Source organism: Motacilla alba, chromosome 6 (assembly GCF_015832195.1).
Source record: "Motacilla alba alba isolate MOTALB_02 chromosome 6, Motacilla_alba_V1.0_pri, whole genome shotgun sequence".
In the NCBI taxonomy this organism is placed as follows: Eukaryota; Metazoa; Chordata; class Aves; order Passeriformes; family Motacillidae; genus Motacilla; species Motacilla alba.
The window spans coordinates 11860257-11885580 of record NC_052021.1 but is presented as its reverse complement, the minus strand read 5'-3'; the positions used below and the strand labels follow the sequence as shown (position 1 = coordinate 11885580).

Here is a 25324-nt window from a genome sequence, read left to right as displayed (position 1 = left end):
GTAAGTAATTATTTAATCAAAGGGGTTTTTTTCTTGTTATATTGCAGAAAAGTTTTTATTTCCTTCATTTTTGTTCCAGTCTCAAAACACCTTTGTAGCATAGAATTGTGTCTAATTCAGAAAGAAGGAAAGATATTTACTCTCCAAACACTTTCAGAAACTGTTTTGCAATGTCAGGGGATTGTTGTGATCTCTAATTTGTCCCTTATGTGATCTAGAGTTTTGGATATCAAACAAGAACGCACATTTGTGACGTCTGAACTCTTCACTGTCGAGGTAAGAGGAGATGCAATTCCAGTTTCTCTAATAGTACTGGCCTCCCCTGGTTCATTCTGTTTCCCTGTCTCTTTATGCCTATGTTGAAGAAGGACAACAGAGTGTGCAGTGTCAGAGATTATTTCCTCTGTGTTGTACAGCTTCTTGCCAAACACTTAGCCGGCATATAAATAACACAGGACCAGTTTTACTTGCTGTTGCAACACCCTGGTGAAGTACTCCAGGTGTTGCATTGCACTTTGCTGGTATGAACCCTCCTGACGTGTGGCAGGTGCTGGAGGAGGTGAGCAAGCTGCAGCATCCATCCAGAACTTGAAGAGCCAGCTGTGTAGGCTGGCTGTAATTGTCTGACATGTTTGCCTTAAAGCAATGTAGAGAACACCCTTACTCTTAAGGAATCTTCTTTTTAAACTAGGGACTCAGTTTTGTTTCTTAGCCACCAAGAGCACACAGGAAAGACATTATTCCTTTGTTGAGGATTGGATGTAGAAATAGTGAATAGGTGTTACCAGCTAATGGTGTCTCTTAAAAGGACCTTTTTTTTTTTTTGTGGTGCATCTCTTATTTTAACTGGTTTGGCAAAGGTGTGGCCCTATTGATTTCATGCTATTGCTGTCCAGGTCCAACCTGACTTAATTTGTGAAACCCCAGGTGGAAGTCAAATTAGAGATCTTTGCTAAACACACTCATAATTGGGGTACAGAAATGTTGCTGGGTAAGCAATCTCTTTGATTTTGGCGTTTAAATTTAATTTCCCACCTGGATCCAAAAGCCTGCCCAATATTTTCACTTGCAGATATAAAGAAGAGGTAGGTTACAGATCACTGTAGTACCTGATATCATCAATACTCTCAAGCATCTAGGACTTAATGCACATTGTTCTGCAGTGTGCCATGATGACAGGCCAGTTCACTGCTTTGGCTGATTTGGAGATAGTGAGACACTCGCTGCACGAGGTGGATAAATCCCACTGAGTGACTCACTTAGCTCTGCAAACCTCTTTCACTGAAGGTTAGATTCAATAAAACCTGTAAGTCTTATAAAGTTTTCAATGCCATTTTTATGGAGCGAGGCTTGTAGTTTTTACTACTGCTATTAAGCAAATCAAATGAAATCTACTGTCTTAGGTGTTTTATTTTTTTTTTGTTGGTTTGTTTGGTTTGTTTGGTTTGGGTTTTTTTGTTTGGTCCTGAATGCAAACAGTGCCATACACTATTCTCTGCACTTTAAACACAGTGTAATTTCACTTCAAGAATCTGACAGTGTTGTACAAAAGGGTTGAAGGGAGGAATTTGCATCCCTGAATAATTTAATTGGATATTGGATTTGCATGATGACTTTCAATCAGTCTGGGAAAGGCTATTGGATAATTAGACGTGAAGTACAAAGTAGTGACCCAGACATACAAACCTGTGCAGGCAGCTCTATCTGCGGATATCTAGAGAATTGTGAAGCTGTCTTTGAAAATTAAAACACATGTAATTAAAAAGGGTAAAATATAGAGTTGACATATAAGCATCAAAATGAATTTGCTCTATCCAGCTACAGGAAAAAAAATACCTATTTTCAGAGTAAAGTTGATACCTGTGAGGGATATTTTGTTTTTTTATTTTGTTGTATCTAAGAGCCAAAGACCTGTGTCATCAAAACATTTTAAGCATTTGTTATATAAATTACAGCACACAGAACAATGTATGAATTTAAACCTGGATCAAGAATGAAAATTACCACCCTGTGCTGTACTGGCAGTAATAACAAGGAAGGCATTGCAGCTATACCCATTTCATTCTGACTTTAGTGTGTGCTTTTGACTGTGGATGTAGATTAGGTGTTTGACAGAACAGAGCAGTGAGCACAGATGCTGATTTGAAACACTAAATCTGTCCTGTCAAGATTATTGCTTCAGTATTTAATCATCCTTTTAGATGTACCTTTTTATTTCTAAAGAAAAAGAGAGAAACTTGGCTTCTAGTCACTTATCAGGATGATAGAGCTGCTTTGGTTGGGTTTTTTTTCATTCTAGTGAGATGCCTTTCTGGGTCAGTGTTTGTTCATCTAGTGCACACTTGGAACACTGTGTGGGAAGATCCTTGCTGATAGTCTGATTTCATGAAAAAGTAAGGACTTCCTAAAATGAAATTTTATGCTCAAACTACACTTCTGGAAAAAAAAACCAACCAACCAAACTTTTGGAATATTTTACTGGCAAAAATAAGTGGTTTTTTTTCCTTTACTAAAAAATAAGGAAGGAGTATGTCTATATTAGAGTAAGAAGTGCTTTGTGCAGATGGATCAGCTGCTTGTGTTTCATGGAATATGATGGTAGTTTCTTTAGGATTCTGCCTGCTCATACCTCCAGTTTAGAGTCTCTTCCCTTGTGATTCATTCTGGATTTCTTTCTTGCTGAGGACTACACCCTAATTCAGTCTTACCTGTCTGGTTAGGAAACTTCTTCCAAAGTCCCTATATTGAAATAGATAACTCGTAGCAAATCAGACAGGTAACCAGTCTGGTAGGCTTCACATTTTACACCTGTTGAAGGAGGTTAGATGACTGGGAATATCTAGACAGAAGAAAGATCTGAGCTAATGAAATAATCACCTGATATCACCAGTTAAGTGGATACAGATATCTAAATGACTACCCAATTCATGGGAGGAAGCTACAACCTGCTTCTGTGAACTTTCTCTGTTCTGTATCAGTTGTATTCCTCAGATGCAATTGGGACAATTTATCGCTTAAATTGCTTCCATATGTAAACCTCTTCAAAACCATTTAAGTCCCTTTAATTTCATATTACTGTTGGCTCAGGGAGAAGTCAATGAACAAAATCAATAGGCAATTTAATAAGCTAAGGACATTCTTTGCTATGAAGTAGTTCAGGATCTTGTCTGCTTAATAAGTGTGTAATTTTTGGACTCAGGCAACCTAGTTGAAAAAAAATTTTTTTTTGAGTTCATAAATTTGCTAGAAAAATCTTCTCACCACTGAAACTCCAGCATAATCAAACTGGCAGGTCCAGGAGGGTTCTGTAAGGTTTTGAATTGCCACAGTTCTGCACGGTTTTGAATTGCTCCAACAGCTTTTCAGTGGGTGGCTTTAGCACTGCAGTGGTGGCAGTGCTCCCTCTGAGCTCACTCCTGTCTGGCATTATGGGTTCTCTGGTCTGTTCACTTCAGACCTCTTGGGAGCTTCGCTGTGCTGTGGTTTTGAAGAACTTGGAAGAAAGCAGCTGTAAAAAGAACATCCACCACACTACTTCTCCCTCTTGTCTGTGCATGAAAATGCTAAATCATAAATCAAATATTTCCTTTTCTTTTCAGTAACTTTACGCATTCAGTAACTTTACGCAGTGGTGCTGAAATTCCTGGCTTTGTGTGGTATAGTGCCTGTTTTTCTCATACAGTTCATTCACCTCGGGCCAGAACTCAATAACTTATTTTGGTCTGCTCTGGTCAATTTGAATAAATTCATTTGGGCCAACTTGCATTCTGTAAAGGATGGAAGGGAATATTTTGGATTAGAGTCGCCAGTTGCCAACATATTGCCTGTTACTGCCCTGTGAAGCAGATACACAGGCAGCTGTACAGCTGAGATGTGCAGGAGGATGCTATCATTCCCAAAGCATTTCCTGCATGTCCCTGGGCAAGGCTCTGTTTCCATTCCCCACCTGGAAAGTGGAGACACTGCGAGTGGGAAGTTCAACACTCCATTTCTTCTGAGGCTCTCCAGAAGTATTTGGTCCTGTTCTCTGGTGGCATTCCGCAGCAGACTGGCACAGGGTAGCCTGGCCTGGCTGGAGAATGAGAGGCTGGCCCTGGGGAGGGTCTGAGGAGTGCTCCTGCTGGGTTATTACCTGCCTTACGTAATGCGGCTGCAGCTTGTTCCTGCTCGTGCTCACCCACCTGAATGCCCCATTGCCAAAAGATAAGGGCTCAGGTTGCACAACCAGCTGACAGCTGCGGGACTCTTTCTCAAGCATTCCTTTGCTCTGACCATGGGGACAATCTGGCAGCTGATCCCCAAACCATCAACTGAGCTGCTGTTACCAAATAATCTGTAATGTGAAGTAATCTACACTGGGTGTTTACCAAATCATTCAGAAAATTGCCCAGTTGTTGATTTTTTAAAAAGAAACCCCTTTTTCTGAATATAGAACTGAATACAGAACAGAAACCAGTATATAAATCAAGTTTTCACTCTTAACTCCGGTGACTTTTGTGCAAACAAACCAATAATGTTGCTAAATGTGGTGTATCATGAATACTAAGTTATGCAAAAAGACAGCTTAAGATGATGAATATGATTTCTAGAATTAAAGAAGCAGGATACAAAGGTTCAATGGATGATTCACAGACATCAAGAACTGCAATAGTTATTTAGGATGCACGTTACATGGAGCCTGGAAAAGCACAAAAGACTGAAATCTCTTGATTCAGCAGTACTACTCACATTTCCTCTGCTCTCTAACATTGGCTCAGCATGTCCACCCACTGTTTTTAGTTGCACACATAGCCTACAGATAGTAGGCATCAGGGAGCTGAGAGGCATGCCAAATTCATTTTTAAAATCTAGGAAAATAAGATCTAAAAGGTGAAGTGCCTCCATTATGAGATCTTGCAGTTAAAAGGGAGTAGAGATGCCCACCCTATTCAGCACAGAACTTTGCAAATTTCTTCCTTTTGTGAAGTGATGAAATTTCCTCTCTTTGAAGTCAGTGTAATTCTGAAGAGTATTTGGATTTATGCATCTGGATTTTGGTGTTGTGTGGCAATAACTTGTCATACCTTTTTTCCTTTAATCTTTTTTCAGCCTTTGTCCTGCTTCCTCAATAATTTCCAGTCATTAAATAAACCCCACAAGCCATCAATATTCAGTGAAATCTCTTGCCTTTAATTTTAACTTGTAGGCCTACTCTGAAAAAAACTCACAGGCTGACTGAACCCTTTGGCTTAAATTTATCTTTAGATTACCTGTCACAGGGAATGGAACTTCAAATGCAGTAAAAGATCCGTCTGTCTGGTTATTTTAAGGGTTTACTGGACCAGATGTTTATTTATTTATTTAATCCAGCAAATATATATGTAGGAGAGAAATTCATAAAATGCACTCTGTTATTGGTGGTTTTGTGGGGGTTTTGATGCACAGAAAAGCAAGGTGTGCTGTGCACAGCTGGCCCTGCAGCCAATAAGAGCTCTGCAGGTTTGGGAATCCCATGTCTAGTTCTGGGGCTTATCTGAGGACTTATCAGTATGAAATAAGTTTAAAGTAAATTTTTCTCTAGTTGTTATAAGTTACCTTGTCTGATGTACAAGAAAGATCAGACAATAGGTTCTGTCATTTATTCTTAGATAAGACCATTTTGGGGCACTTACTCTTAGGTCATCGATAGCTGTACAACCTCCTATAGTGAGTGGTACTGGGATGCTTCTGCATCCCACATGAAATATAACCTCATAAACTCCTTGTGAATGTGAAGGTTGCTCTGTTGGTCACTCATGTAAATTATGTGTCCCAGGCAAAGCAAGCAAGAGAGAAAGTTTGTGAAAGTAGAACTGCAGTGTAAATTGGCTTAATCTAAGCAAGAAAGTAAATTCTTGCCTTCCTTGCTGCTGAAATCTGCTGAGATCTGAGATCTGCTGAGATCTGAGCTGCCCTGAGGTGTTGTGTGATTCTCTCTTCATTCCTGCTGGGACCAAATGTTCTCTACTCCTTTCTTTGACAACTGTGAAAAATCAGGTGAATTTCTGGGGTTGCTTTTTATCACTGCTGTTGCTGTTAGTACTTTCATGATGCACTGCAGCACAGTATCTCCCATATCAGCTGCTGGTTGTGCTGCATGCTTAGAACAAAATGACAGAGTTTATCCAACCTTCTCACAAGCTCTCTGGCTCCAGTCTAGTGAGGTCTGCCTGGTTTCCATCATGAGCAGAAAGGAAAGGGCAGAGAGGATAATTAGCCATAAATCAAAATGCTTCCCCATGCTTGCTCCCAGCGCAGAGCAACAGCTTGCTACCGGACATTCAAGGCTGAATCTGTCAATCCAGACTGGTTCCAGGAGCAGCAATTGATTTACTCAGGACAAAACAGGCATGATTTCTATGGAAGGGGAAAAAATCTTGCTTTTTTAATTACAGACTCCATGTGAGATGTGTGTGTCCCCTTGAAGATATCATTGCAAAGCTTTAGGGATTTTACACGAACCAGGGAATGGATAATGGGTGTTGGGTACATTGGCGCTCTCAGATGCTTTTCCCAATCATTGTGTTCTCTCCCCTTTCCTCATTATTACTTGTCCTCTACGACTGTCCTTCTCTTGAGATTAAATCCCACTTTTTTGAAGAAGAAAGAAATTAGCATCTAATTTGCATCCCAAAGAACCAAACAAATAGAACTATGTGCAACACAAGAGGCGAAGAATTACAAGATCAGATGAGAATTGTGGCTTATTTCATGATGGGTATTTGAGAAGCTGTAGCCAGTTTTCTAATTAAGAGAGCTATGGCTATTTAGATTAACTTGGAGTGTTAGTGTTTTATATTTTTATTCAACAGTTTTGCTAAAGGTTTATTGTTATTTTAAGACAGTTCCAGAAAACATGAATTCGAATTTCTTATTTAGAAATGTCCTTGTAAACAAGTTAGAGTATCTTTTGCCTAGTTGCTTTCTAAAAGGGATGCAGCTCTGATAGGAACATTTTGACATGGCATGTCTGGAGCAGCCCACCATAAGGTTATCATGGCTTCTTGTTTCTCTGCTCTCTGTAGATTTGCCTGCTACAATGAATTCTCTGTAGCTGCACCGTGACTCATCTTGGGTCCTTTCCTTGCTAGATTTCCACATTTCTGTGAGGTCTTTTCCCCATGTGGCACTTTCAACACCAGTGATTATTCCAGCAGGACTATCACTAATGGAAGTTAGGAGTCTCAAATTGTGAAGTATATTTTTCCTTCTGTGCCTTTACTTTGGTGCTTCATCTTTGCCAGTGCCCAGGCTTTCAAGTGATGGGGCAGAGATGGGAGTATGCAAAAAAGAGAGATTATAGAAAAATTGAAAAAATGCCATTGAAGTTGTTATATTTAGTGGCTACATGACAGGATTTCAATAGTACCTGTTGAGGCAAGTGAAGAATTAAAAAAAAACTATCAAGATTGGTTTTGCCCAAGTTGTCTTATTTAGCAGCAGAACAACCATAAAAGAAAACTAGAAGTGATGCAATAAGCAAACAAAAAACAGAATGAAGCAAGAAGGTGTGTGAGAAGTGAAACCAGCCAAAATACTGCAGAGATGATAAAGAACTGGGGGATAACTCCATGACAGACAAGAGAAGGAGGATACAAAAAGCTTGAAAGATGGAGGTACTGGAACAAACACATACCAGAAATACAGAAATGTGATGAGGTAAGAGTCAGAGGTGGGTGAGGTGGCAGCAATGCCATGTACAGGGAAAGGGAAAGAGAAGCTGCTAACAGATGTTTTCAGGGAGGCCAAGAGCAGAGAGGTACCTTGCCCAAGAGCCAGCAGAGGATCAGCCTGTCTTCTTTAAACTTTGAAGGCAATAAAGTAGGGTTTTGGAAGGTTTTATGGTCATGCAGATGGGCTGGAAGAGCCCCAGATGTCTGCAATGTCACGTCTCTTACCAGCACAGAGAGCGGATGTGAGGGCCAGAGTTTTTATTTTGAACTGATTGTTTTTATGAGTGTACTTTAGGTTTAAGTTGGAAATGGCTTTGTCTGAGATTGCTGCCATGCCATCAGGAATGGTCCTAATTCTTTTTCCAGGTGATCTGCACTGTGGAGACCAGAGACAAGATCCACACAGCCCAGCTGAGGAATGCGCTCTTGGAACGCTACCCCACAGCAGCCTGGACGGAGCGGTGACGGACATGGCGCGGGGCGGGGGCACAGGGCCTCTGACAAGGATTCTGCAGAGCCCCAGCCTTGAGGCTTTCACAACAAATACTACCTTTCAAAGCTGAACAGTTAGCAAATAGTTTCAGGATATTTATTTCCTGCTCAAAATGTAGTAAATGTCTTTGGGAAAAAAAAGTTCAACTCAAAACTTTAGCTTAGCTAAGGGAAGCTCTTAGTCTCTGCTGGTGTTGGAATTCCTCAATTCGTTATCAGCTGGCTGCCTGGATTTTAGCTAGTTTGTAGAACCCAATGATATTCCATAAACAGGGAGAAGGCATTTCTCTTTACATTTGAATATAGACCTCTCAAAGGTCTTCTGATTTTGATGCCCTTGTTGAAGTAATACAGCTCCTTCTGCTGGATTTAGTCACATTGCAAGTACAGAAATTTTCTGTTTCCAAGCCAGAAGCAGTTTCTGTTTGCTAAATCTGCTTCAGGAAGTGTGTGGGGTTGAACACGAATATGTTCTGATCTTTGCTACTATATGAGGAAAAATTCTGCTAATAGAAGGTGATTTAAACACGGACAGAAAAACCCTTGGAAGATAAAAGCCAATATAATATTAATTTTTTCCCAAGGGAAAATGATCCTATTTGCAGAAGAAAATTCCAAAATACTTTGCAGAAATTGAAAAAAGTACCGAGTATGATTAGAGCTCATAAACCGAACACAAATATATTCTTTCCCTCTGCTTTTGGAGACTCAGTATAAAAAGTAGCAACTGGCTTGTGTTTCTACATAAAAAGGGGTCCCACTACCCATGTGAATTTTGTAAATAGCATTCCACTGATTATCTTAGTCTGTCTAAAACAGGCTCTATCCATCTCACCTGACAGATTGAGTACACTGTTAATAGTGACATGTATTTAAAGAGCACATGTTAATAGCCAAAGGCAGTGCTGGGAGAAGAGGAAGCCTAAGTCTTAGGCACATGGCTAATGCAATTAACAAAGAACACATTGACCTAAATACCATTTTTATCACTACAGGCAGAGACCAACTAATAATATAACAGAGGGGGATGGCAGGAAATGTAAGAGAAGTTCAGGCCCTCTTCTGAATGTGCACACTACACAGTTGTGCCTTTTCATTTGGGCAGAATTTAACATCAGTTCTGGAAGACCTTAAAGCACCTTCCAGTACCCAAAGAGGGCCCCCAGGAAAGCTGCATGGGACGAGGGGCAATGGCTTTAAAGAGGGCAGATTTATATTAGGTATTAGGAAGAAATGTTTTACTGTGAGGGTGGTGAGGCTTTTGCACAGGTTGCCCAGAAAAGTTATGGATACCCCACCCCTGGAATGATTCAAGGCCATGCTGGCTGGGGCTTTGAGCAATCTGGTCTAGTGAACAGAACTCCACAACAGGAAGGCTGGAACTAAATGGTCTTTGAGGTCCCTTCCAACCCAAACCATTCTGTGGTTCCATGATCCATCTCTCCCTGTAGCTTACACAGGCAAGAAGGGATGAGAAGGGCAGCATTGTGGCTGTCTCTGCAGTAGAACTTTTCTCAGAAATAATGTGTTTTCTCCTTCTTGTTGTAGTTCACAAAGGAGCAGGACTACAGAGTCTGACAAATGGTGGACAAAAAATAGAAGTTGACAGGTTTGGTCTGGTTTTGGAAGGACCATATTGGTTTGCACAAGGAACTAAAAATTATTGATGCCCCAATGGTTAGTTTTGTTCCCTTCTTGCTGTCCAGAATGATGGGTATAGGCCTTGGTTCTGTAAATCACAGCTGTGTCCTCTCAGACACAACTCCTTTCTCCACTGCCAGAAGAGTTTAAGAAATCTGTATGGAAATAGATGACAGAGTCCATATTACATACTTGCTGCTTCCACTGGAACAAGAAATGGACCACATCATCAAAGAGCAGATTTGGGGATGAAAACCCACAATTGGTAAGGGCCTAACTACCCTCTCATGTTTTTTGGCACAAGTCTCAGGAAATTTTGAGGATGCCTCAGGTACCTACATGAGAGGAAAATGGAATTTTGGTTATAAAGTTCTCAGTAGTGGCCAACAGGTTCTGCTGTCTGGGCATTTGGTTTAAAATGTTGTATTATCCTGGACTTTGTGGACTTTGTTGTTTTAGAAGCTCAGAGCATTTACAACTTCTTTCCTAATCAGTGGGAGCTGCATTTAGCAAGTCTTCACAAACCTGGGGCAAGATGTAGCAGATGGAGCAACCAAAAATCAATGCACTTGAAATCACTGTATGATTTCAGAAATGTGTTTGGGGTGGGGGGAAGGAAGGTGATGTCCAGAAGGTGCTTAAGATGTTGAACATGATATTTGCAGTTTGGTTTTATTTTTATTAAGTCTAAACATAGTTTAAAGTGTAAATCACTCTTCGGTAATAAACACTTTATATGTGAATATAATAATACCAGAGGTGTTTTACATTCTATATTGCCTTTATTGAAGTCTCATTGGCTTAAAAGACAAAATTAAGATCTTCCAAGGGGAAAAAAAACCTCAAAATGAGACATTTAAATGAATGTATGCTTGGAAAGAATAATTAAATACTTGTGCTGCTAACCTTTTCCTTTTTGAATTATGAAATATAATAAGATCTATGGCGTTTCAAAGATCTAATAATGTGGTTTTGAATGTTTTATTTAAAGAAGTATTTTTATATAGAGTGGTGTATGTACCTTGAAAAATAACTTTAATAATTATTTAAAATTTCACTAATGGTTTATTCAGCAAAATATAAATCTAACCATTGTATTTATTTGAAAAATAATTAAAATTCTGCTATGCCACCTCAGCAATGGAACATTTGTAATTCTCTAGTGTGATACTGCTCCCCAGCCTGGCGGGAGTCAACATGGACCCTGCTCAGTCCAGCACAGACCCTGCTCAGTCCAGCACGGATCCTGCTCAGTCCAGCATGGACTGTCCAGCACAGACCCTGCTCAGTCCAGCACGGATCCTGCTCAGTGCAGCATGGACTGTCCAGCACAGACCCTGCTCAGTCCAGCACGGATCCTGCTCAGTCCAGCATGGACTGTCCAGCACAGATCCTGCTCAGTCCAGCACGGATCCTGCTCAGTCCAGCATGGACTGTCCAGCACAGATCCTGCTCAGTCCAGCACGGATCCTGCTCAGTGCAGCATGGACTGTCCAGCACAGACCCTGCTCAGTGCAGCATGGACTGTCCAGCACAGACCCTGCTCAGTCCAGCACAGACCCTGCTCAGTGCAGCATGGACTGTCCAGCACGGATCCTGCTCAGTCCCACACGGGCCCTGCTCAGTGGCACAGACGGAGGTGCTGTTCCTTGCCCTGGGCCTAGCTGTGCTCCTGGGCAGTGAGTTGGCGCAGCGCGTCCTGGGCTGGGCTCAGGTGGGTCAGAGGAGTCCACGGGACCAGCTGAGTCAGCTCTCTGGGATTCTCACTGCAACTTTGGGAAACAACTTTGGGAAACCCATCCTTCACTTCCAGGGTGCCACTGGCTAAAATGCACAGTCCTGTCTCCAGAGACACAAGATGCCTTGACCCAGGTAGGTCCACTGCAGCTGAGCTGCTTTGGGAGCTGTCCTAGGCACACGCTGCTTGTCAGGGGCACGGCACAACTTCTTCCCAGGACTGTTGCAAACAAGGTATATCTAAAATTGAAACAAAATATCTTCCCACACTAATTCCTTACTTTTTTCAGCCAGGTCCTATTAGCTGGGGATTAACATCTAAATCTCTGCCAGTACACGTTTTTGCAGCATCAGGAGCAGTTTGTCTTCCCATGCAGGTGGCATGTCCTCACAGGCAGCACCTTGCCTTCTGGTCCACAGCTTTTGGGAGATTCATAAACTCCCCATCCTACGGCGCAGTTCAGTGCATTTGACATGTTATTGTTTAACTTTTGCTAGACCCAAACACAGGCATGTGGTTTACTGAATGGAAAAGTAAACTGCAACACTCTGGGGTTGGGCTGTAACTCCTGCCAGTTGTTTATTGGATGGCTTTGGTTCTCCTGTCACTTTCTCTGCAGTTTGTTTAATTGTAAGCATCTGCCATGTATAGGGTGTTGAAGGCTTTAGAGTTTTCTTCTATTACAAATCTTTGCTTCCATGCGCTCCCAAACTTCTGCTACATCTCAGAGGAGGAGGAATCCTTCCGTACCTTGTGCCCTCCTGAGCTGATGAATTTCCCATGTTCAAAAGCACTTTTTTATTTTTTTTTAAGCTGCAGCCAAAACTGGTGGCAGTATTTGGAAAATATTCTAATCAAATATGAATGTTGTGAAGTATGTCAAAAATGATCAACATCCGATTCAGCTGAGCCCATACAGCCTGTCAGTCTAAAGAAACCAAGGGTCCTTAAGGACAGAGCCAGATCAGTCACATCTGACTGCATCCACACAAAGGATATAGGGGGCTTGTCCTGTGCTGCTGATGTCTGAAAGCTCCTCTAAATGCAGGCACTCTGATTCACTTCTGCTTTACTTGCCTGGTGTGGGGGGGAAGTGCAGTTGCAACTGTGAAAATCCCTGTCTCTCACACTTCTGAAATTTTGGAGAAGGATGTGGTTTTCCTTTTGATAAGAGGCCTGGAGCATCTTCAGAAGGACATTTTAAATTGTGTAATTGCTAAAGTTAGTAAACTGGTCACCCTGTGTATTCCCACAAGGGGCACCTGAGTGGTTTTCCTTTGTGAAAATGGTCTCAAAGAATTCTGATAAATGGTACAATAATGTTCCTCACACCTCTCTCTCCTCCTCTCCCCTCCTTCCCCTCAGGCATGTGCTGTAGGTATGTTTGGAGTTGCAGGGGCGCTGTAAGGTCTAGCACAGTATGTGGATTGTGGCCATATTATTACTGCTCTTCTGAAAAGCAGGAGGAAAGCAAATACTGAGGGATTTTGTTTATTTTGCTTTCAACAAGCTATGGTAATTTCTTGAGCTGTTCATGTAGCTCTTGCAAAAAGAGACTGTACCAGAATGCCCACAACCATCAGGCTGTGGGACTTGCCTGTAGTGGTCAAATTCACTGCAGACTCCAAGGCAGTGACCAAGGAGGCCATTCCCCAGCTTCACCAGGGCTCTACTGCTCTGCAGGGGACCCAGCCGCCTGGCCCTACAGCTAATTAAATGTCCCTAATTAACCAGCACTTGGGTATTTCCAAAGTCTGGCACAGTTGAGTCCTGTTGTGTTTGGAAAAATCTGGGTCAGCGTGAAAAAGAGGCAAAGCAAGACAACATATTGAGATTCTGGGAAATGTTCTTCATTGCTCCCTCACAAAAATGAGTTACAGCCCTGAAAGCTTTAGAAGTTCTTGAAAATGGGTGGGAGACCTCTCACTGCTTCTGTCCAGGCTCTGCAGTGTTTCTGAGCTGATGCATGTCCTGATCTACACAGCCAGATCTCCTCAACAAAGCTTGATTTGAGCAGTGATTTGCCAAACATGCTGATTCGGATAACCTGACTTTAAGGATTAAATTAAACTCATTTCCATATATTGTGATTTAAGGGTGAAAATGGGTCTGGGTGGTTTCTTTGTTTTCTTCTGCAACAAAGCTACCAAGCAATCACAGCATAAAAGTACTGTTTTGAGTAAGGTGGTTCTGACTTGTATGAAATTACTCCTTTTGATCACTAATGCAGGCCAAAAAAATAATTAATAGGGGTGTTTTTTAATATGTCAAAAAAAAAAACAGGCATGGTTGCTTTTTTAATTTTCTTGGCATTTACTTTACATTGTTAATATAATGCATACCCAGTCTTGCACTTAGTTTTCATAGCAAGGGTTGGTTTTTCTCTTCTTTCCAATTTGAAATGGATGTCTAAACAGTATTTATTTTTCAGTGCTGTCACCAGCCAAAATGGCAGAAATATGCATCCTGAAAAACCTTTATTAACGTCATCTTAGCTTTCCTGGTGATTGACCTTCTTATTTAGTGGTCTTTTCCAACAGTAAAAGCTCTTCTGTGTGTTTCATTTGGGTTTCCTTTCAATGGGAAGCAATATTTTGAAATATTTTAGAGTGAATTAGTTAATTTGCAGTATTTTCCTTTGGCAAGCTGGGTGGGTCAGGTGCTGATGGGGGTGGTTTGACTCCCAGCCCACCCTTTGGGAACACAGGGTGCACTTCTGCTGCTCTGCCCTTCTGTTGTGGAAAGGACATTGGATTGCAGTGGAAAGCATTGCTGTAATGATTAAGAGTAAGCCTTTAGTTCTAGCACTAGCCTGGAGAAATGCTTATGCCTGGTGTAACCAGCAGCATTTCCAGAGAGCCTGACAATGCCAGCAATGTGTCTTTGTGAGCTGAGGTGCCGCTTGTGTTCGTGCTCCTACTGGCTTTTAAAAATAATTTTCTAACATATTCAGGGTATGTTTATCTCACTGTGCTGTTAAGGGCACTACAAACACTTACTCTGAAATGATATCTCAATATTATTTTCAGTCTCGTCATGCTGTGGGTTTGTTCCTTTTCCTCAAGGCCAGTCAGCACTACCTGTCCCAGGCTCCTCAGGTTTGCAGTCGGGATCATGTTGTGAAGCCTCCAGAACTCCAGCAAACAGGCATCTGTGCTGTTTACAGCTCTGGGACAGAGGCTGACAGCAAACACTGGTTTGTTTCCGTTAGGGTTTTTATTTTTGGGGGTGTTTTGTGTTTTTTTTAAACCAATGTTAAAACTGAACAGCTGCGAAGCAAAGCTGGGGAGAGAAAGTGGATGAATACCTGGGAGTTGCATTTCTAGAATCTTTGATAAGCAGTGCCCAGCAACCTCCACAGAGAAAGCTGCTGAAAATTGTCATGCTAAACAAAAACCCCAGAGAGGTTTCAAAAAATGGGGCTGCTGCCAGTGGCCTGGCTAAAACTTGTTCTAACTTGGTAATTTTTTTAAACTAAGGCAGTACATATTTTTTCTACTGTAGCTTCCTTGGGCTGCACTGAGGAAGCTTTGCCACTGCCCATCTAAAAGGAAGCCTGTCTAATTAGGGGACTCTGACAGGATGTGGTTAACTTCTCAGAGCTGTGATTTACCTGTAGCCACTCCAGAGCCCAGTGGAAAGGGCTGAGAGTGAGCCTGACCAGTGCTTGGAGTGCAGCCTGGCCATGGGAGGGGAGGCAGTGTAGTATCAGTGATGGGACTGGGGAAAGTTGATCCTCCATGTTCTAAGTGTGAACACTGATACTGGTGTCAAGAAGGTGTCTATGAATTTTGTATGGGCATTTTATTTCTAGGCTGTATTAAAAACAACTTCTTCACTTTTTAAAAATCTTTATTCCAGGGTCACAGACTAAGACAAAAGGTTACACAGTAAAGCATAGCTCAGGCTCTTGACATTCCTGTTGGATTTCTAGTCACTAAATGAGTTTCTACTTCTATATAAAATGTTTAAGTTAACAGTTTGCCATTAAACAACAACACCCAAACGACAAGCCACCAGCTCAAACCCTTCAGTTCTCTATGCTTTTAGTACCCACTGAAAGAAAAAACTTTATGTATCTGTGCTTGAATAAGGCTTCCCACATAGAAGCGTTCCAGCCTGTAGGTACTGCACAAGGCACAAAGTTACTTGTTACCACCTTGTGGAGCTCTTAGAGCTTAAAGAACAACCTTTTCTTACCCCTTCTTCCAGAACAGTATCATGGCAAGTGGCATGGTAAAACTTCTCCCCACACCAGAGTTAGTATTTTAAATAGTTATTCCTTTTAAAAGTGCTAAAACTACACAGGCTAAATTCTTGTTCAAATATTCAAAAGTAAAAGACAATCTGATGGAAGACTCACTACACATACAGGAAATACTCTTGAGGTGCTTATCATGGTCTCTTAACCTTAGGTTTTGAAGACCAGCATCTGGGAACCAGTGGTATGTATATGTTTATTCACTACATCTAATTTCATTGCCAAATATCAACTTTTCAGCTAGATTTTTGAATGAGCATTTTTTTTCCTTTGGATAATAAATCACTTCTCAAAAAAGCTGCCCTCAAAGCTACTTTATATGATAATAACTCATAACTTAAAATCTTCATTACAAAGATGAGGTCATGCTGCATGCATTTTAAGGCACTTGTATAAAACCAAGTTAAAGTGCTTCGTGTATCCAAGCTCACTGTCCCTCAGCCTGAGCTGAGACCTGGTCTTTTCAATGTGCCTGCAGCAGTACAGTGGTCTGTCCTTTGTGGAACAAAGTAAGCAGACAAAACAAAGTGCAAAGAGCAGGCTTTAACAACAATGTCAGTCCCAGAGAGAAAATATAGGTAAATTTAAATCCTATTACAAAACAGGCGCAAGCTGCCTTGTGGCTGTCAATAACCCTCCCTGTTGCAGAAGAACAATTCTCCTCATGGAAAGGTAATTTATCAACCACTGCTACCAGCTGTCAGTGACAGAGTGTACATGTCAAAATCTGCAGAGGAGCAACTTTTGGCTTCTTGCATAACAAATAGGATTAAAATTTGGCAGTGCCAAGACTGAAGAGCTGATTTTCTACTGAACTATCCATAGGGCCCTGTGAATTTTAATTGTGTTGCTTAGTAAGAGGAGAGCTGCTTGGGTAGAAGGGCACTGCATCATGCAGCAGGAATGTAATTTCGCTAATTACAGCACCTAGATAGGTGTGTAGGGGTCTTTTCAGAAAAATGAGATTAGTATGTGAGAAGTGACCTCTTTCATTGTCTTCTAGTACTGCTTCTTGTCTGTAGGCTTGTAAGACACCAGGAGACCGAAGGAAGCATATCCAAATAAAAGGGTCTGAACAAACCACTGAAACTGAACAGCTGGGTCCGTGATTCCTTTAGCTCTGTAACAAAAACACAAAATGCGTCAAAAGACTTAGGCTCCTGCAGGCTCTACTGGAACTTACTTTGTGAGGTAAGCTATCTCTACCCATCCTTGAGATTCAGACTGGATTAGAACATTTCAGTTCAGCACATTAGTTTCCACCTACTGAGACATTTCTTGTGCTAACTAAACATACCAGTTCTTGTTGTTTTAGGATTTTAAGCTATTTATTGAACAAAATGTCTGTTCTTTCAGACATTCTATGCATACAATTTCCTCAACAATATATAAATGGCAATCTCCATCTGTCCTATTTGAAATTACTTATCCCAGAAGTTTGTGTGCAAAGAAGCAAGAAACTGTAGTAGCTGAATACTGATCTTAATACACAAGTCTGGATATAATTTCTTGCTGACTGTGTTAGTCAAGGGAGACTATGCTGGCAGGGCAGAGACCTGACAATGACTGTGTGATGGGGGATGGTGAAACACAGGTACCTGAGTTTGTGGCTGGACAAAGACAGGTAACAGGGCTGAAGGCATTTCACTTAATTTATGAAGAGACCTTCCTTATGTTAGTTAGTTTCAACATAACATACGTGACTTTTTCTGTATGTTACAGAAAATGTCATTTTCTCCTCCAGTGTTCTTGAGAAGTACTCCTACTGAAAGGAAGCAGTGTAAACATAACAGCAAACACAAGTGGTTTCACATTTCCTGTAAGCAATTCCATAAATGTGGTTTTTCTGTTTATAATCCTAGCTGCAATGTTGGCAAATTAGTGCAAAACCCGGAGAGCAAGGGCTTAAGAAATGTACCTGTTGCTACAAGGCAGGCTTAATGAATAGACCATGTGCAGCAATACAGGCCAAGAGCCAATGGCAATACTACTGCTGATTAACAAATTTGTATCTGAATCCTCACAGTTTTCCCTTGTGCCTCCTTTGTTGATGTTGCCACGTAGACACAACTTTTACATAAGTAAAAATAAATGGTGTTTGGTGCTCACAGAAGTACAACTGTTAGGTAATCTAAAGCATCCCTCCTGATGAGATGATGATGGGCAGCCCATCTCTGTTTTTGTTTTTTTTTTTTTTTTGTGGGTTTTAACACTGTAAAACTTCATTACTAAAATTAATTACAATACACTCACTTGGTATGTTCAGTGGTAGTCAAGTTTCCTCATACTTAGAAGAATTGCCTTAGGCCCTGATACCCATTTATTTGCACACTCAGACTTAAAATGAGAGTCTGATAAACACTAAATTTTTACTAACTCTCATTCTGAAGGCAGAAATTATTAATCCATATTCTACTATCTTAAAAAAAACCCCAAAAAACAACTTATGCAGCATTCCATGAAACAAAATCCTGTTGCTTCCAAGAGCTGTCACCTGAGAAGCCTGGGACAGACAGCAGTGAATGACCCAAATGAAGCAGGAACCCATCACGGCAAACAGACTGGCCTGGCTGTGGCCAGACTGGCCTGACGCTGCAGAGCATGAGAACCTAATGAGTACCTACATTCTTCTGAGTTACTGCACCCACAAGTCAGGTGAACAGGAGAATGATGTGTTTGGACAGCACTCCCCTCCAGGCACATGGTTATCCTAACCCGAGACTCAGATGGCCTTGCTTGTATGCTCTGAGTAGTTCCAGCATTTTATCCCAGGGACCTGCAGATGCCAGTAGATCTGAAAGAGTCCCCAGATGCAAGTGCCCAGTTGTGCTCCCACAATACAAGTGAGATTGTTTAAGCGTGTAATTAGCAGTATTGCAATCCTGATGAGGTAAGATCTGATAAAATTCTAACACCTGAAGTTATCAGACTATTTCTACACTGTGTATTGTTCCCTCTGCCTCCTGAGCAGCAGTGTTACCCAGCGAACACGGAGTTCAGAGGCTGCCAGACAAGCTCTGGCAAACCTTGCTGCTGCCACTTCTGCAAGTTGCCAGCCCCTGGTTTTGCTGCCCTGCACAACAGTAACCACTGGGAGAAGTGGCAGCAACCAGCTGTGGAGGACAGCAAATAATCACTGCAGCAAGAATTTTACCAGCATCCTCTGAGTTCACTGCTGCTGAGAGCCGCCACAATCAGTCTGTAGCTTATGCTACTTGATTCAGAAATCCTTTGCAGAGAACCTGTGATGGAGTGAGAGGAGAGAACAACTTACTGGCATAACTTAATACCGTAGAGGGCTTCCACTATGTGAATCAACCAGGATATCCAGAACCTGGTGGAAAGAAAACATAGTTTATTTTGCTGACAATTAGGGAGAAGACTTATATTCTCCAAGATGCATAATGCATCTTGGATATAACAATCTGGAAGCACTGAAGCAACAACTTATTTTAACCTAGAAAGGAAGGGGTGTTTTTCATCTTGAAAAAACCCCACAAGTGTATACTTAAAAGAAACTGAAGCCCACTGAGAAAATCAGAGCAACTGTAACTTGTGCAATAAGCTTTGACTTGCTATTTGAAGCATCCACCAGGCTTCCAAAATTTTCATCACTCAGATTAAGCCAAAAAGCTAAATGCTTAGTGAAAGCAGTACAAGTTAATCTTAGTTAAGCATGCAAAATCTATCCTTTTACTTACACAAGTATTTTAGGTCCTAAGGAGCTACTTAAGTTTTAACAGATTTAGTTCTACAAAAACAAATGTGTGTATAGATTCAGAATATGTAATGTGACTTGATAAGCCACAGTTGGCCAACAAATTTTTGTATAGAACCTTTTGTAGGAAAAAAAAGACAGGATATTCAGTTAGAATCAATTCAATACCTTGCTAAAGCAAAAGATGCTCTGACAAAAGATGAAGGTTCTACATGATACATGGTAAAATAAACAAGAAAGCTCTACTGATTTCTGTCTTTACAGGAAGTGAGCAAGCTCAAGGAAATATTTTCTAGCTCTTTTGTTAATTACAGTAGCAAAAACTAGGTTTTGTAACCCAGCAAAACAGCACTATGCAGTTTGTTAACAATTTATTTTTCATGTAGATCAGGAGAAGTGAGTACCAGGGTAGAAAATGTTCTTTAATTGAAGCTGGATCAAAAAAGATTCCTAAAGAAAGAATTGGACTGCTCGAGTAACAGCTAGAGAAGAAAAAGACTTGCAGTAGATGGTACAAGTATAACTTTGGACTAATAACTGTCATCAAAAGTAGTATCTTAACATTTCTCCCTTTCTTGTTAAACCATCAGTGATGCCAAATTCGAAGTTGAATTTTTAAACTATCAAACTGGTCTTAGCCTGTCTAGTTCTCTACATACTTATTACCCCACACCCTTAATTGTAATGAGCTTGAAAGGAGAGCTCTTTAAATCTAATTAACAACTGGGTTACAGGAAAGCTTGATAACACAGACTAAGTACAAGAGTCAGAGAGAGGCAAAATAATTACACAGTCAAATGTAACTTACCCGTAGCATACCCATTTGTGGTGGTGTTCCACTAAATAATTAAGGAAGGTACCAAATAATCCCAAGTAACTATAAGGTATAGTTGAAGGAAAAAGTGTTACCCACTAAAAAAGAAAAAAAAAAAAGTTATCTTACTTCAAGGCAGAAGTACTATCAATTTAACCTTCAAAATAGCTTTATTTTTGAGCCCCATGAGTTCAGAGCTCATTTATTCATAGTACTTAAAATTCTTTCATTCCATTAACCTTGTCCAAGGACCATATTCTTCCAGTAGCCTCTGAAAGATTCCAACTAGGAAATTTCTGTTCCTTGACATACCAGATGCCAAGGGGATAAGTTTAAGGTTGCTGTCTGGGGACCAAGAGTGCATCTGCATGTTAAGTGGTATTTAAGTTGTAAGCTCATTACCTATTAGACATGGAAGCTGCAAAACCTCCATTGTCTTTGTCCTGAAGAAGTTAATCTGAGGCAAGTGACCTGAGGAGGCCAAACAACGAATACACTGCTCAGGAGGAACAACTATCTACAACTAGGGGATTAGCCTTTCCTCTCTCCTCCCCTAAAAAACAAAATGTCAGATTTTTGTTTATTTTTAACAGGGCACAGAAGAACACTGAGCAGGAATCCCAAGACCAGAGATGCAGAGTTTCTCTCCCGGTTTCCTTCCTGTCACAGAGCTGTCCGCAGTGTGTAGCACTGTGCACGCTGCTTTTCACAAGGCGGGAGGAGAAGCAGGCAGTGAGTGATGAGCTGTGCACTTCAGAGGCCACCGGGGATGTAAGGTAAGCGCTAGGCCAAAGTTCACACTGCCTTATCTTGCTTCTGCTATCAACACTGCAGTTTCTCACTATATGTACGTTTAGCTACGCCAAAGATGTGGTGTGGTGATGGGAATCTGCTTAAAGCTCATTCTGTTTCTTGAAACAGCCCAAAAACTGTTTTGTGAGTGGCTTAACGTGCCTTGACTATCATTTTTACAGTGGTAGTTCTTAAGTTTAGAAAATCTGTGCAAACAGAAAGAAAATTGCAACATGTGCAAGTCAAGGGATGACTTTCCTAAACTCGTCAGATACATCAAAAAGCCATTAATATCCCAACTCCTGTAATCCAAACTAACTTAGCTGAAGTCTGTTTTTGGAAATTAAGAGAACGTGGCGACTGAACTCGTGTGTTTTCCATCACCACCAGTTCGTACAGCCTGTGCCTAAAGCCCTCACCAGTAAATGCACCTTACGGGACTGACATGCCCTAACGCTGTCCCGGAGCGAGCCGTGCTGATGCTCAGCGCCTCAGCTCCCAGCGCTGGGAATGCTGCAGCCCCTTTCCCGGGGCACCTGCCCCGCAAACCCCGGCTCGGTGCCGCGCCTGGGATGCTCGGACCGGGCCCGGGACGCGCCCCCGGCGCCACGGCCTCGCTTCCCTTCGCCGACCAAAGGCTTCTCCCGCACTCTGGCCTTCCTGCACGGCTCTGTCCAGCCTCCTCCCCGCCTGGCCAAAGCGGCACCCCTAGTTTCCTTTTTCTCCCCGTTTATTTTAGGGAGCGGCGTTTCCGCGGACACGGGGACGGTGCAGGGAACCTGTTCCACGCACCCCGCGGTTTCTGACCGATCTCCCTCCCTCTCTCCCTCCCTCCCCGCGCCGCTCCTTACGCCGAGGAGGACCATGCCGAAGATGATGGCGACCATCCAGATGAGCCGGGAGCGCTGGAAGTGGCAGCTGCCATCGCGGCCGCGCTCCGCCGCCGCCGCCATGCCGCCGCGCTGTGAGCGGAGGCCGCGCCGCCGCCGCTAAGGCCGGGCTGAGCGGGGCGGGGCCGGGGCGGGCCCGGCGGGCGGAGGCGGCGGCCTCGCCCAGCCCGGGGCGGGCACTGCCCTCGGGCCCGGGCGGGGAGCGGCCCGGCACCGCCTGCCGCGGCTGGAGGGAGCCCCGCTGTGAGCGAGTGTCTGCTCCCGAGCGTGGTCTCTACAGGCCTAGGGTAGGGGCAGGGTGGCTGGGAAGCGGCCCAGCGGAGAAAGAGCGGGGGTGCTGCTCGGCACTGTCTGAACATGAGCCAGCAGGGTGCCCGCTTGGCCGGGAAGGCCACTGGCATCCTGGCCTGGATCAGCAGTGGTGCGGCCAGCGGGACCAGGCCAGATCATCCCCCTGTACTTGGCACCGGTGAGGCCACACCTCGAGTGCTGTGTCTAGTTCGGGGCCCCTCAGATAGGGAAGGGTTTTGAGCTGCTGGAATGTGCCCAGAGAAGGGCAGCAAGGCTGGTGAGGGGTCTAGAAGAACACAAGCACTGTGAGGAGCAGCTGAGGGAGCTGGGGTTGTTTAGCCTGGGGAAACCTTATCACTGAACAACTGCCTGAAAGGAGAGCGTAGCCAGGTGGGAATTGGTCCCTTGTCCCAGGCAGCCAGTGGCAGGACAAGAGGACATACTCCAGAACCACAGCAGGGGCAGTCCGGGGTGATTAGACACCCAGACGGGCTGCCCGGGGAGGTGGTGGTGTCACCGTCCCTGGAGGTGTTTAAGAAAAGACTGAACGTGGCACCCAGTGCCAAGGTCCAGCTGACAGGGTGGTGTTCGGTCACAGATTGCTTTTCCAACCTAATCGATTCTGCGATTCTGTACCGAGCGCAGCGTGGAGCAGCACAGAAGTTGGAGAGAGCTTTTCAACTTGACTCCTTGCTGCTTTGCTGCCGCGGTTTGCTCGGGGGGTAGAACACGCAGGGAACGGCACACTCGCAGCGGCTGTGGCCCGCGGGGCTCCCCCGGCTCCCGGCGGCCCCGGCCCGCGCCGCAGGGACCGGAGCGCCCTCTCGTGGCGCCGCGCGGGGCCGCGGGGCGGAGGCGGCTCCCGGTGTCCCCCGGAGCGCGCGGGGCTGTCCCTGCCGCTGCACAGCCCGGGTCGCGGACTGCAGTGGCGCCCCTGGGGTAAAATAAACAGACAATGACCTTCCTACCACTGGGCAGTTCAGTCCTTATCTACAGCAGTACAGAGTGCCTTCCCTTTTGAAAACTGGCGATTCAAAGCGTATTAAGTCCAGCGTTTTCAATTCTGTGCCCTTTTGGGAATCTGGTCTCGGACCAGGGCCTTGGGAAAGGTGCTCAGGGGTAGAAATATTGGGGAGTGGGTTGGGTGGGTTTATGCTTTCCTTTGAGCTTTGTTACCTGTTTGCTTGGCATGACTGCCAGTAGAGACACACGGTAAAATGTGGACTGTGGTCTTGTTTCTCTTTGCACGAAGGCTAAACACATTGCTCCATTATTTACGTGCTAATTACATGCCTGTGCTTTATTTCCCCCTTTTCTCTTTTTCCTCCTTTTTCTGGGGCGTTCTTTGGAGATTACAAGAGAGTTTGGTAAAAAATCCTGCTGTGCTAAAACTGTTGCTGGGAATCCTGTCTACAAAACCCAGTGAGGTTGGCTATGTGGACTTAAACCTGATTCAGAAATTTGCCTGTGTTGCTTTGCTGATGCAGGAGAGAAGAGTGTGTGGCCCCACTTACTTAGTACCTGGGAGAAATTTCTGAAATTTAACTTTTTTGTGGTTTTTTTTCTCCCGGGTTTGTTTGGCTTGCTTTGCTTTGGTTTGTGTTTTGGTAGCCTATTCGTTAATTTCTTCCTCTTCAGAACATTCTACACAATTGCTGCTGCCTGCCAGTAATGCCGCGCCCAAAGGCGGAGCTGAGATCCCGATCCGGGCCGAGCTTTGCGGTCGGAGAGCCTGGGAGCGGCGGGTCCCAGCGAGGCCCGTGTTTGGGCGTGCCGACAGAAGGCGGCCAGGGCCGAGGGGCTGCGCTGCAGGGCTGCGCTGCGGGGATGCGCTGCAGGGCTGCGCTGCGGGGATGCGCTGCACGGATGCGCTGCAGGGATGCGCTGCACGGGTGCGCTGCGGGGATGCGCTGCGGGGCTGCGCTGCACGGATGCGCTGCAGGGCAGCTGCGCGGTGGTGGCTGCAGAGGGCAGTGCATGCACGGCAAAGGCACGGGCTGCCAGCACCAGCCGCCGCTGCTGCGTTTGCCTCGTTAGACTGGCCTGGGTGGCCAAGGGTGGCCAGGTGGGGTCAGAGACGGTGTCGTGTCACCCGCGCTGCCACACTCCAGTGAGGACCGCCCGCACCGCAGAGGACAGGGAGCTGGCTTACTTTTGTTTCTCTGTTGCCAAAAATTGAAGTATCTTTTTATTAAGTGATATTCTTCTAGCTTCATGTGGGGCAGCAGCATTGGCAGGTCTACCAGCCCTGGGCATCTCAGCAGCCTTGGACCTGAATGTGGAAATAGTTCATGAAGACAACTCCCTGCTCAGGCCTTTCTTGGGGGCTGGACATTCAGAGATTCCAATTTTGATCCAGGACAGTGTCTTTGACCTGACTTTTCAAAACATTCTATTTCTCTTGATAAAGAGAGGAATCTTTAGAGTATTTAAGAAGCTGAATATAGCTCCAGTTTTAATAATTTAAAGCCAGAAGACCTGTAGCATCATCTAGTCTGGCCAGCACATGCCATTAAATATTACCTTGCTTCTCTGAATAGAGGTCAGTGACTTGCACTTACAGGATGTTTCAAGGGGCATTTTGTCTTTCTTTCAAGTTGTCATAAAACAGAAAGTCCACATCTTTCAGTGATTAATCTTTCTTGGGTTTCTAAGGTGTTGTTAAATACATCTGATAACTAATTTTGAGGGAGTCATTTCCCAGAGTAGCTGAAAAGCTTGCTCTATCATATTTTGTGAAGGTTTGAAATTCTGCCCTCATATTTTTGACAGTTTAGTTATCTTTGTGGTTTCAGCATTGGAAATGTTATTTGTCAGCGAATTGCATTTATTGACAGGTCTAATCTAAACTGGAAACAACAAATCCCAAACACTGTTATGTGACTTATTGAAAAAATACAGAACAAATTCACTTTGCTGAGTTTACAGAAAATAAAACTATTTTGCCATAACTTCTGAGATTTCTACTTTGATTTCCTTTCCTTTTATCCTAATCA

The 25324-nt window shown here is 43.4% G+C and overlaps 2 protein-coding genes across 4 annotated transcripts in view; one reads left to right on the top strand and one right to left on the bottom strand.

Moving 5' to 3' along the window:
• Positions 1 to 10961, top strand: part of LOC119702285 (putative threonine dehydratase) — a 33133-nt gene extending 22172 nt beyond the window's left edge. For all 3 annotated transcript variants that reach the window (XM_038140049.1, XM_038140048.1, XM_038140050.1), the window contains 2 exons: positions 219 to 276; positions 8058 to 10961. In XM_038140049.1, the coding sequence (XP_037995977.1) occupies positions 219 to 276; positions 8058 to 8156 (157 nt within the window). In that variant the 3' untranslated portion in view covers positions 8157 to 10961. The remainder of the gene's footprint in view (positions 1 to 218; positions 277 to 8057) is intronic.
• Positions 10962 to 15393: 4432 nt separating this feature from the next.
• TMEM254 (transmembrane protein 254) lies at positions 15394 to 22162 on the bottom strand. Its single transcript, XM_038140053.1, has 4 exons — positions 21999 to 22162; positions 20350 to 20453; positions 19098 to 19157; positions 15394 to 16943 (listed from the first exon to the last, which is right to left on the bottom strand). The coding sequence occupies exons 1-4, from the start codon at positions 22098 to 22100 to the stop codon at positions 16823 to 16825; spliced, it is 387 nt and encodes a 128-aa protein (XP_037995981.1). The 5' UTR covers positions 22101 to 22162; the 3' UTR covers positions 15394 to 16822.
• Positions 22163 to 25324: the final 3162 nt, after the last annotated feature.